The 12,898-nt window shown below is 47.5% G+C and overlaps 1 protein-coding gene across 4 annotated transcripts in view; it reads right to left on the bottom strand.

Annotated features, from left to right (window-relative positions):
* Positions 1-7,304, bottom strand: part of XPO1 (exportin 1) — a 34,124-nt gene extending 26,820 nt beyond the window's left edge. Inside the window, exons 1-3 of one of the 4 annotated variants that reach the window (XM_059467855.1) lie at positions 7,171-7,304; positions 6,581-6,636; positions 2,904-3,035 (exon numbers count right to left, since the gene is read on the bottom strand). In XM_059467855.1, the coding sequence (XP_059323838.1) occupies positions 2,904-3,029 (126 nt within the window). In that variant the 5' untranslated portion in view covers positions 3,030-3,035; positions 6,581-6,636; positions 7,171-7,304. Of the gene's footprint in view, positions 1-2,903; positions 3,036-5,640; positions 5,899-6,580; positions 6,728-7,170 lie in introns of those variants that run through there. The other 3 variants (XM_059467856.1, XM_059467854.1, XM_059467858.1) reach the window with 3 other exon arrangements.
* Between the last annotated feature and the right edge of the window lie 5,594 nt (positions 7,305-12,898).

Below are 12,898 nucleotides of genomic sequence, written 5' to 3'. Positions count from 1 at the left end.
GAGATGTCAGCCATTTCCAGAAGTGCCATGTACTGACAAATCTTGCTGCAATCTGTACTCCCTGCAAGCAGCAGGCACTGCCTCAGCAGCAAGGTGGGCATTTCACAACACAACTAACACAACTTAATTCATTGTTTCACAGCCCTGTAGAGCCAACTGGACAGTTACAGAGCAGTTAAAGCTTCGCTCCAGGATTAACTTCAACAGTTAGAACTCACTACAGCCATGCAGCTTCTAGTCTCATCCATACCTGAGCTAATCAGCAACTGGGGTAAGAAAACTTGTATTTTCAGCAACTTAGAAACCCAATCAAGACCCCATATATATATATAATATAACAAACTGACAAATTTGGCATGTGATTTACAAAATAAAATCGGAGGTCTCAACAGAAAAGGGCAAGGATGTCTAAACTACCTGTACAACACCACTTGCACCCCTACTTGATATAATTGAGCACAGTGGAGCAACTGGACCAGCAAGTGCCTGCAGATCTGATATGGACAGGTACCACACAAATATTCTGTTTAAGACCACAACCAGCACAGCCCTATTGTTCCAGTGTGACATCAGAGCTAAAAAAAAAAAAAAAACAAACAAACAGAAAAACCAGCACTTTTAATACATTTTAGTTTTAAAAGGGAAGGAATAACTGTTTACATCTGCAAGTGTGTTTTTTTATTGGCCTCCTGTTCTGTTTGCTTCTAATACTGGTGACATATCCCAGGATCAAATTTCAACGCCAACAAAACACAGTCCATATCCTTCTCCCAGGGCTGAGGTTTGCTCTCATACCCACAAACCCCTTTTGCAGACATCAGACCTTGCAGTTTCATAAACAGCACAAATTCAGTAATAATGGTTAATCAAGAACAAAGCTTTATCATGTTGCTGGTACCAAAAAGGAATTTGCAAATAATCTTTCTGGACATGTGAAGATCTATGTGAATATATAACAAATCAATGGAATTGAGAGGCTGGGATGAGTCCAGGTAAATGTTTATGAGTTGCATGAAATCTCCTTAGTCATGTGTTGCACAGGGGCAGGGACATTTTTTCTTTTCAGAAAAGTATACCCAAAAAAGCTGAGAAAAAAAAAATTCAAATCTCCAGGACAGAAAATAGCTTCTTTCTTGCCTAACACAGATGAGCAGATAACAGTTCTGCAAGCAGAGATAAGAACTAAGCAGAAGGAGGAGGCAGGTGAATCTGGAAGCAAGTTCAGCACAGGCCATTCAGGTTGCATTCTAAACCTGTTTTACCCTGACATTACCCTGACCTGTTCAGGAAAACCACTGGTAATCTCTCAATTTTAATACTCAGTTTCCTCAACTCCTATTATTCCTGTCACCCTTCAGTAAAGGACTCGAGCTGTCAGACTCCACTGAGAACCATTTTTCCGGCTTTTTTCTTAACTCCTTGGAAGAGGAAAAAGCTCAGACTCCCTAAAATGTCTCCAATTTGGAAAGGTACTAAAATAGCTGCCCAAAGTTTCATTGAGGTGACACGTGTAAGTAAATATATTTAAACAAGTTCATATCATAACTTACTTTTGCCAGTTAAACACCACCTCTTAAATTTTTGCATCCTATTGCATTGATTTTCTAAATACTGGGGAGTTTTCCCAGCTGTTTTAAGTGAAGCAACTTCTCACAATGCCAGAACAATGGCAATTTGATCCTTGTATTTAGTGTTAATCCTTTATTTTCCCTACAAACCTTCCCAACTTTTTCAGCTCTTTCCAAACCAAACAACATTATAAGCATCACCTGTTTTGCAGGCAGTAAAAGATCACAAAACAAGTGCTACAGATGTCCATACTTCTAAGACAAGAGCTACAAGGAGTTTTCTGTCATTCTTAAGCACTTAAAAAATTACAGCAAGTAACTATTTGAATTTAGGACACCCGAAATGCAAATATTTCAAAAAACAACAAGGTATTTCAAAACCTATTGGAATTCACATTAGTAATCTTTACAAAAGCTTTTTTTTCCTCTAAAGAGATACACAAAGCAAGTATATGCAAGTATATCATTGTTTATTCTAACAGCTGGAAAGAATAGAAAAGCATCAGCTACTTTGTCCCATTTAATTCACTTATTGTTGTGCAAGACTATCTTAGTAAGAGATGCCTGACACTGGAACTCCAAATTTGTTGAGCCTGAACAATTAAATCTGCCAGGAGAGGAACTATGCCAACACCCTTTGTAGCAATACTTGCCCTCAACATTTAAGTCTCATTTCCAAAGAAGTTCAAGACACAGATTAAAAAAAGCAATACAAGATTCACTTTCAAGGCAATATATGCAAACACACAAATGCACAGTCCTCCCATTTCAGCTTAATATTTCACAATCTGCACTAAGTCCAAAGGAGTGAATGCAAGAAGAACCTGTACAAACTGTAATGGAAAATAAAAAAACCCAGACACAAGAAAAGAACAAACTCTTCTATTAAATATGCATGACATGCTTCTTTACAAATAAAAACACAGTAATATAATCACAAAGATTTTTCTTTTAAAGACAATTCTTCAGTGAAGCAAACATTACATTTATGGCTTCACAATCCTGTCCATAAGAAGTAACAGGTAGCTCAGACCTTCCTGAAGAACTGAGTCAGGAAAGGGGAGCTGCACCAAGTGTCCTCACCAATCACATTTGCTAATAATAATTCTCAACATCTGAAGGCAAGCTAGAAATGAACACACACCAGATAAACATTTCTCCAAGAGTCATTTCAATGTGAATTCACATTCCACGTGACTGCCAGTGATATTCCAGTCACTAGCTCAGTAAATTCACCAATATTACTAATTGTTCCTGCAGTGAATTGATTTTGCTCAGCTGATTTGCTGTAAAGTTAAACGTGGTCAATAAATGCATGCTCCAAGTCCACCTTACCTGTGCACCTTCTCCATGGTACAGGCAGTTCACCACATTGTCCAAGAGATTGATATCCAGTTTCTGGTTAAAATCCAGCAGCTGACGAGCTGCATGGTCTGCTAACATTGTCATAATTGCTGGCATAGATTACTGCAAAATAAAGTTTAAAAAATTGATCAGTTAGTAAGAAATTATTATCAGCTGCAAAGCAAGTGCTTCAACTTATCTCATTTGTCTCATTGAAACACGATGCTTCTGTTAGCAGCAGCAGATAACACTGCCTACAACACTGCTTTGATTGTGGGGCACATAACAGGACAAACTTTTCTTTTTCCTGAAAAATTCACCCATCACTACCCCAGCTCAACTCTCAGGGTGTTCAGCAGGTAAAACACACAGGGACAGCCTGAGCAGAGGATGGGCTGTGCCACCAGCACCCTGGGGCTCCTTTCACAGCAGCTATCACCCCCACATGTCTGCTGGCCGTGTCACTACAACCAAAACCCACACTGGCAACCTCAGCCAGTATCGAGTTCCCAAGGCCAACATGCACATTCAGAAGATTCAGTTCCAAAAGCTTTTAAACACTTGGGTATGGAGGTGAAACGTGATCTACACACACAGCAAGAAATTAGCCACAGGGCATTTTTTAAGTTGTTGGGAAAAAAAAGAAAACCACCTTACAAGTTAACCACATCCAAGTAAAAAATTACCACTGAAACTAAGTTGACTGAAGGCACTTTGAGACCACGAAGCACAGGGACTGTTATATCAGCAGGCTGCTCTGTGTGCCATGTGAGATCACTCCAAACTGAAATGGAATTCAGCTGGAGGTTTCAGGTCCCCTAAACCCAGGGACACAGCATTAACTCTTTGTCCCAGATAGAGCAGCCCTGATATTATGCAAAGGGAGTCAGGTGGGGTGTGTGAGATTCTTTACCAGCCAGAGACTGGTGCAAGATAAAGACATTTGTGAAAAGCAGGAAAACAAGCCAGAAGCCACTGAATTTCTGATGGTAAGTTACACTCTACCTTTTTCACACCACCCTGCCTTCCCCACACTGAAACCCCTATTAATCAAGTTTATTGCCCTGTTCTCACAGAAAATGGCAACTCTAACCCATATTGCCACCCTGCCATCTACAGCACCTGTGTGCCACTCACCCTCCTCTCTAAACCCTGCAAACCTACAGATCCCACATGAAACTGCTCCTTCACAAGTCTGGGAAAAGCAAGATCAATCAGAAAGTTACAGCAGAGCCATCTGCATTCTCAGAAAGATACAACCTGAAACTCTTCCAGGAACACACCCCATAAAGTCAGATGTGCTCTCACTAAATAACTCCGTGTGCAAGGAAGAGTTCGTGTCATGCTTTACCTATTCAAGTCATGCTCAAAAGTACAGAGCAAGACAAACCTGTGCCTCAACCCCAGTAATTACTAATTAAGTGAAAGTTTTGCTGCAGCATCCAGACAAGGAAAATGTTTTGCTGGGAAATGTGCATTTACAAGTAGTGTCAAGGAACTTCTGTTACTTCTATATATAAAAATAACTTCAAACCCAAATATTCTAATTGCATATTCAACTAGAACACTCAGTATCACTACACTAACACAGCCATTTTAAGGGGTTCATCTCAATATCCAGTAAAATCTTTTTACAACACATTCCTGCAAAACCAAGAGAAAATAAACATCAAGAAGGGAACAAAATAAATTTATAATAATAGTCCATGTCTATTCTTCTCTCCTTCAACTCCTGATGTTCTCAAAACTGTGATGTTAACTCAGGAAGCAAGAAACAGCAGCAGAAAAGGCTGACTTCATTCTTCATTTCATTCTCTTGGCTCAGGAGGACGCAGAGAATGTCACCCGGCGAATGAGGGGCAGTGAGCAGCAGCACTGGAAGGAACCTGCACCCACGGAGAGGCTCAGAGCAGCCAGGGCTCCAGGCACGCCCCTTTTTGTGCACATCTGGCCTCCATGGCTGAGCCGGGAGAGCGGTTCCCAAACTACAACAAACGCCGTGCACTCAGGTAGGGCCATTCATTGCAGACATGAGCTTCTCTCGGTGCTCTTGAGGCCACCCCGAGGGCGCCAAGGAGGAGCAGCGTGACCGAGAGGAGTTATTCAACACATGCGAGCAGAAAGGAAATGTTTTGAATAGGGCCCTTCGCCACTCCCAGCATTATCTCCACAATGACCTACCTACCTCGGCAGCCGAAACGCAGAAATGGCGGCTTTGTGGGCAGCAGCACCTGCAACCAACCCCATCTCCCACGGCTAGCCCTGTACCCACATGGAGCTCGTAATCTCTGATTTACTGTACTCCTACACTCTGCCCTCCCCCATCGGCCTCAACTCCGGAACAGATTTAAGCCTCGGCTCCACTGATCAGTCCCTCAATAAATGGGCTAACAGAAACAAAAAAGTTAAAAAAATAAAAATAAAAGCCAAACGATAAAAAAATCTGAACTACAACACAGCAAGAATGTGACATCTACCGAAGGTCAAAAGAACTGCATTTACAGCACTGTTTACACAGTTATCCCAACTCTCGATGACCCTGGACCTTTAACACAACAGTTAGCTTGTTGTGGTACACCCGATTCATTTTGGCATGTAGCACACAGCAATAACAGCAGGCACTTAATAGTAAGAAACGTTGAGCATTTACCATGAATCCGACAGCACCTTTAACCCCAAATATTTAAAGCTCATTGGGGGCAGCGACTAAAATAAAAAGCAAACCCACCCTGGGAGAGTCACTGTGTCCCATTTCCAAGCACGCAATGCAAATGAATTTCCTCCCTCTTCCAAGGAATTAGCTGCATCACTTGTAAATCCCACCCAGAAGGGCTGAGCACCTCTGAAACGCAGCGCACGACAAACGCGTCCGCATCACGCTGCACACACCACCAGCAATGGCAACGAAACCGCCCCTGCCCTGCGCTCCTTCACACACGCACACGTGAAGGAGAAGGACGAGACGGATTAAGCAACATCTGCCCGGCACCTCAGAGCGTTCATTTTCGGCTGGAAATAACTCACACCCACCACCCAGCGCCGCGGCCCTTCCCCGGCTCCTGCCGCAGCGCCCCGGCGGGCGGGCAGCGCCCCGGCTCCGGGCACCGCTCCGGCTGCGGCTCGGGCCGGCAGGGCCCCGGTGCCCGGCGGGGAGCGGGCCCGGGCGGTGGGTCGGGCGGGCCGGGGCCCTGCGGAGCGCGGTGGCCCCGCAGCCCCTCCCTCCTCCTCCTCCTCCTCCCCTGGGCTCCAGCCCTGCGCTCTATACAGGGCTCCCCACGTGATCCAGGCGGACGTTTCAATACTGCTGCACAGACACACACACACACAAAAAAATATTTCTGGAAACTTCCACTCCTAATAATTTACAGATTATGTGGCCGGGTTTGCCCGTGCCCGATCCCAGCCCGCCCGGCCCTCTCCTAACGAGGAGCATCCCCCGCAGCATCCGTGCCTGCGCTCGGCCAGGCCGGGGATGCTCGTACCCCGAACCCCATCCGAGCGCACCCCCGGCCCTCAGGGCTTCTCCACGGGCTCCATCACATCCCTCCGGGCACAGGCCGGGCTCTGGGGCCCCCTGCACGGGCACATCCCCCGTTCTGCCCCTCAAAACACCACCCCTCTGCCCCCTCGGCGCTGCCCATTGCGACCCCCCCACAGCCCCGGCTTACCTAGGGGTTTCTCACAGCCTCTTCCTTCAGAAAGTAGGGGCGAGCGAGCCAAGTTTCTAACCACCACACGCCACGAGAAAAAAAAAAAAAAAAAGGAAAATAAAAAAAGACCACCAAAAATAACCCCCTCCCAAAAATAAAAAAAAAAAAAAAAAAAGAAAAAAAAGGACCACGGAAGGAGAAGGAAAAAAATTCAGCACGGAAGTAGGGAAAAATCCACCACGGCAGGAGGTGGGGGGGAAGGCGAGCGCTCCCTGCTCGGCGGTGGGTCGGGGTTAGTGGCGCCACTCCTCCCCTCGCAGCGTGCCCGGCCTGGCTGCACCAGGCGCCCGCAGCGGCCCCCGGGGCTCCGCGCTCGGCTCCGCGCCTTCCCCTCAGCCCCGGGAAAGCGGCCGGCGCGGCGCTCCGGCCTCGCTAGTGCGGGGGGATCTACCCGGCTGCGCCTCCCGCGCCGCCCAGGCCCGGCCCCGCCGGCTCTCGCTGCCCCTGCGGCTGCCGCCCTCCCCGCCCGGCGCTCAGTTCGCCCCCATTCCCGCCGCCCCCCCCGCGGCTCGCACTAAACTTCGCCCCCTCAGCTACGGGTCCCCTACGAGCAAGTCACACACGCGGCGGCGGCGACGGGGACTGAGCGCGGCGCGTCTCCCCCTCCTAATGCCACAGGCTCGGAACCGGCTCAAACCGGTTCAGACTGGGAGATTCCATCTCGGTTTAGTTTTCAGCCCATGGCGCCGCGGAGCGTTTGGAAACCTCGGGGGCCCCGCCCAGCCGCCGCTCCCATTGGCCCCGGGATGTGCCGCCGCGAAGGCGGCCTCCACGCTGATTGGTCAGGCGGGCTGTCAATCCGCTGCGCGCTTCGGATGGGCGGGGGGAGCGAGAGGCGGCGGGGGGGTGAGCTGAGGGGATCCGCCCCCTCTCCAGCAGCGCTTTGCGCGCTAAGGGGGGGGCCGCCGCTCTCCGATAGGCCGAGACGCGCTGTCACTCAGAGAGACCCCGCCTCCCTGCTCGTAAAGCGCGGGCGCAGGCCTGGCCGCGCTCTCATTGGCCGGCGGCGGTGGCGGCGTGACGCGCGCGCCCAGAGCGCGGCTTTCGGGGCTGCGGCGGGAGGGGGCGGGAAAGGCGCGGCCGTTGGGCGCCCCCGGGCGCGTGCCTGGGGCGCAATGGCGGGAGCGGGGCGGGCGGTCCGTGAGGGGAAGGGGCTCGAGGGGCTGATCCCTGTGAGAGGAAGGGGTTTTGGGGGTCTCTCCCCTCAGTGAGAGGTGAGGGGGTTTTGGGGGTCTCTCCCCTCAGTGAGAGGTGAGGGGGTTTTGGGGGTCTCTCCCCTCAGTGAGAGGTGAGGGGGTTTTGGGGGTCTCTCCCCTCAGTGAGAGGTGAGGGGGTTTTGGGGGTCTCTCCCCTCAGTGAGAGGTGAGGGGGTTTTGGGGGTCTCTCCCCTCAGTGAGGTGAGGGGGTTTTGGGGGTCTCTCCCCTCACTGAGGTGAAGGGGTTTTGGGGGTTTCTCCCCTCAGTGAGGTGAGGGGGTTTTGGGGGTCTCTGCCCTCAATGAGGGGAAGGGGTTTGGGGGTGCCGGCCCATGACGGGAGGAGGTTCATTGAATTGGCCCGTGAGGGGAAGGGGTTCCAACACCATCCCGTTCACGCTGAGGCACTGCTTCTGAGGGAGATGGGGGCGCCCTCTGTGTGGGGGCTGTGTGGAAATGGCGGGCATTACCCCGCAGGTGTCTCTATCTCTGGGGTGGAGCAGGATATCTCAGCTATACAGTGGGCCCTGTGAGCAGCAGGAGCCCCAGCCCTCGGTGGGTGCTTGCTGTGCCTTACCACAGCAGTGCTGTGCTCTCCACCAGAGCCTGTGCAGATTGTGGGTGAGGTGCGTGTCCCTTCCTCTAGGATGCCTCTGTCCATGGGGTGTCCAGCTTCCTGCACCTGCCCTCCCAAGCATGTTTCAGGCAAGGCTGGCTTTAGGTTTATCCAAATCTCCAGCTGTGTGAGGTGTAGTAGGTAACCAGATATGAACAGGAGTGAGCTTGGGGCCCTTCTGTGGCACCACAAGCTCAGCATGCTGTGGTTGCTCATCACTGTCTGAAGGAGCAGAGAAGGTGCTTCCCAACTTCCACGTGGAAAAGCTCCTACCACTGAACCTACTCTGTACCTACAGATGTGTTTCTTTAGTCATACCTCCTTATTTGAAGAAGCCATAGCTGTAGAAACTTAAACCTTACCTCTATGAGGTAGGAAGTATTTAAGGAAGTATTTTATTTAGGAAGTATTATATTTATTTAAGGAAGTATTATATTTAAGGAAGTATCTTAGGAAGTATTTAAATACCCTTCTAGGAACAAACTTTCTCTTTCATCACTTCAAGCAGTGACTTTGTTTTTGGGATGGCATTACACTGGTCAGTGAAACTTGTTATAGGAGTGATACTTTTGATTTGTGGAATGCCCTCTGGATGCTTTCCAAAGGGAACTTTCTCTGTAGCTTTGTTAAGGTGGTGTTTACCTGAGCTATGGCAGGGAGTATGGGAGGGATGCTTAAGCACTTTTGCACAGTTTTAAAATGAAAAATAAATAGAGTTTTTGGTATGTAGACTGCTTGGGAGCAGTGATTAAATTACCACAGGTGTGAAGTTGTATCTAGCAAGCAAGTGCTGTAGCTAATAAGTCATAAGAAGGACACTTAACTATAGTTTTGAAGCCTTTGTTGGCTTTCTAAGTTTACAGATAGTGTGTGCTCAGCCATATAGCTCCTGGATGGGGCTCAAAACCTCTATTTTTTTCCACAGGTTCTTTTTAATCCATACCTTCTGTGGAATGCATCAGTTCAAAGTCAGGCATGTGTAGCCATCCCCAAAAGATTGCCAGTGCAATGCAAACCATAACATACTCATATAAATAAACACAATTACACATACTTACACTGCTCTGATTGCCTGGCCAATTCTAGAAGTGCTGTGGGGATTCCTGTTCAATCAATCCTCATTTTGTGGGTATGATTGTGATTTCCTAGGTGATTTCTTTACTAGCTGGGGAAACCCTGTGTTCAAACAGACAGTTGTGTTTTGGGCAGAATCCCAGAGGATGCAGATGGTGTGGTGCCAAACCAGACCCTGTGTGATGTAATGCTGCCTTCATGTGATGCATTACTGCACTTCATTCCCCACTTAGCTTTCTAGGGAAAGCTTCTGCAGGATTTAAGGCTTGAGGAGCTGGAATGTGAATGGTCTCTTTTATTTTTATCATGCCTGAAAGGAGCTGCATCCTGTTCACATCTGTGTCGGGGTGGCAACAGAGCTTTGTTGAATGCAGCTTGTTTGTGCTGCTCTGGGGCTGGCCTCTGCAGAGTGACTGTAATTGCAGGTAGCACTGGAGCTGCTGGGATCGCATTTGAAAGTGATTCCAGCAGAATGGATGGGGATAGGAGCTGCTGCTGGGTTAGAAGCAGGGCTGTAACTCTAGCACTCAGAATAAACAGCTCCTGTGTGTGTTTTGATGTTCTAGCTAGCTCTGCTGTTCAAAACAAACTGATGTCAGAGACCAGAAAGGCAAATTCTTTTAACTCCTTCTGCTTGTGCAGAAGGGTCATTTCTATTTTCTTAACATGGAAGAGACAAATATTTGAATCCTTAAATCAGGTTCCTAAATGAATGTTAACTACTTGGGCAGTAGATGCAGCTTCACAATTTCATCAGGTGCTGGAAATGCCCAGATTGCAATGTGCTTTTAATAAATGGCAGGAGTAACAAACACAGCAGGGGCTGGCTCTGCTGAAGTTGGTTTGCTAAACCCTGTGCTTGAGTAGGGGAGGGTTCCTGCCTCATCCTGTTATCTCAGATAACAATTTTTTTTTTTTTTTTTTTTCAGAAATAACCTTCCTATGTTCCTGCAAGCTGTGCTCTGGGAGAGCTGAACTCTTCCCACCTCCCTCCTGCAAGGAGCAGGTGAAGGCTGCTCCAGGAGCTCGGGCAGGCAGTACAGAGCAGCTGTTTGAGCAGGGTGGGTGTCTCTGGTCACAGCTTCTCTCCCACACATGCTATCAGGAGCTGCTGTCAGCCTGTGCTTGCTGTTTTGTTGCCACTGTTCCCTGGTTGGTGGCTCCTTTATTAGATGGTCAGTCTGGTATTTCAGCCTTGCTGGAATCAATAGAAAAATTTGCTTGGGTTTCAGGTCAGCAGTGTGGCCTGGTAGTGATAAAAGCTAACTGCACACTGGGCTGGATCAAAAGGAGCACGACCAGGACATGGAGTGAAGTGATTCTTTCTCTCTGCTGGGCACTCTGCAGCTGCATCTGTCACCCCAGGCCTGGGCTTTGCTCCAGCACTGCAGGAAAATGTGGGAAACCCTGGGCAAGTCCAACAGAGCCCATCTTCAAGGTGGAGAAGGGGCTGAAGGGGCTTCTTTAGCCTGGAAAACAAAGGGTGAGGGGAGACCCAGCAGCAGAAAGCAGAGCAGGGAGTTGGTACCATGTGAGCAGAATGAAGCAACTGAGCTTTTGTGGTCTATTTGTTCTTCACAGGGGAATTTGTGGGAGTTAATATATTTTGAATGCTTGTCTAATCCCTGTTCAGTGGTGATGGGACCTCACCAAGGTCTGAGAGTGTCACAAAATAAAGGTTATGTGGGTAGGTAAGTAGTGCTTATAAACTTTTACCCTGGAGTTAGAGAGCTCTTCCTTTTACTTTTTTTACTAAAGATTTTCTTTTTTTTTTTTTTTTTTTTTATTCTTTAAAGCTTTTTGGTTTTGGACACTCTTCCTGTAAATTTGCTTTAGCAGATCATCTCCTTTAGCTGTGGTCAATTTGGTTTTCAGAAGCAGAATGATTTTCCTGGGTGGTGTGTCAGCATTAGGGGTTGTGCATCTGGGAAAGCTGAGGGAGGAGGCATAAAAATAAGAGACAAATATCCTGTTGGTATCACAGTTTCTTGGCTGGTGAAGTGGGGCTTGTAAGTGGAAAGAGAGGGAAGAGAATAAAACAGAGCTGGGGAAACAAGGCAAAGAGGAGGCAGGTGTTGGGTGAGGCTGAAGTGGAAGGAATGAGGCATTCAGAGGAAATTGGCAGCTGTAAATCTCCGAGGCTGTCTGGGCACACACAAGTGAAACAATCTGTTAATGTCGGGGTCCTTGTGAGCAGCTCCAGCTCCCCTGATCCTGCAGGAAAGGCCCTTTCCCATCCCTGCCCTCATGGGGCGTGTCCTGGCTCTGAATTTCCCTTCACCACGCTGTCCAGTGCCAGGGCTCCCTTCTCAGAGCAGGGGAAGGTGCCTCGCGGTTTGCACTTTCTCCTGCAGCTGTCCCACGCTGCTCTGGGCTTATTGACGTGCCAGGAGCAGCAAATATGTTCGGCTAATGAAAGGAATGCAGGGAATTTGTGCTGTCCTTCCACTCTTGCCTCGTGTCATTCTAGAAATGGCAGAACTAATCCTGCCTGAGCATCCCTCTTCTCATTGAGCATCTGCTGCCATTCTTAATTGTTTTATTTTTATTTTGGGAGAGCTTCTAATGTACTTTATTCTTTAATTACTTTTGACCTCACCTTTACTATGTCTTTGGCCAAACAAATTTTGCATGTAATTTAATTTATTCTGATGTGGAAGAAAGCAAATGTCTGTTTTGATGAATATCTCAGATCAGTGATTTCAGAGAGACTGAATGTAAGAATATTAACAGCATTTGCAGATGATCATAAGTCAGGTGTTACAAACACAAGTAGGAAGAAATAATACAACATAACCTAAAAATCTTGGAAACAGGAAATTGAGTTTAACTGAGTGGAGGAGAAATAAAAACTGATGTGTCCTTGGGGGGAAAAAATCAGAAGTCAGTCCAAGGGAGAACTTGGAAAATAGAGCTGAGGGAGAAAGTGGAGAGCAAATTAAATATTCCTTTGCTTGGTGACAGGGCAAAGGAAAGGACAACACAATTTGCGAGTAAATGTGGGCATTGCTGGGAACAGCAGCAGGAAAGTGGCCTGAAGTAACTTCAGGAGCACTCATAGAACATTTAGCTGAACCTGGGTGTCTCATTATCAGTGTGCTTTAAACACATGGGCACCATTTCAGAGATGATTGGTGATTAACACTTGAGGGAGTAAAGGTGTGAAATGTGTAAAACATGACCAAGGAAAAGGCAGATAAGGATGTATTCATCAATAAACTTCCTAAAGTCATGAACTGTTAGTCAGGTGATGAATATTTTGAGATAATTAAAATAGCTCTCAGAAAGGTTTAGGTATTAAACTTCAAACTGTAAAATAATTTTTCACTCTATGTACAAATCCATGATAAACAGATTACAAGAAGGAACTGGGAAAAAACACTGGAAAAAA

This window comes from Ammospiza nelsoni, chromosome 3 (genome assembly GCF_027579445.1).
Source record: "Ammospiza nelsoni isolate bAmmNel1 chromosome 3, bAmmNel1.pri, whole genome shotgun sequence".
Classification (NCBI taxonomy): domain Eukaryota; kingdom Metazoa; phylum Chordata; class Aves; order Passeriformes; family Passerellidae; genus Ammospiza; species Ammospiza nelsoni.
The sequence above is the reverse complement of the archived record's forward strand: the minus strand, read 5'-3'. Positions and strand labels throughout refer to the sequence as shown.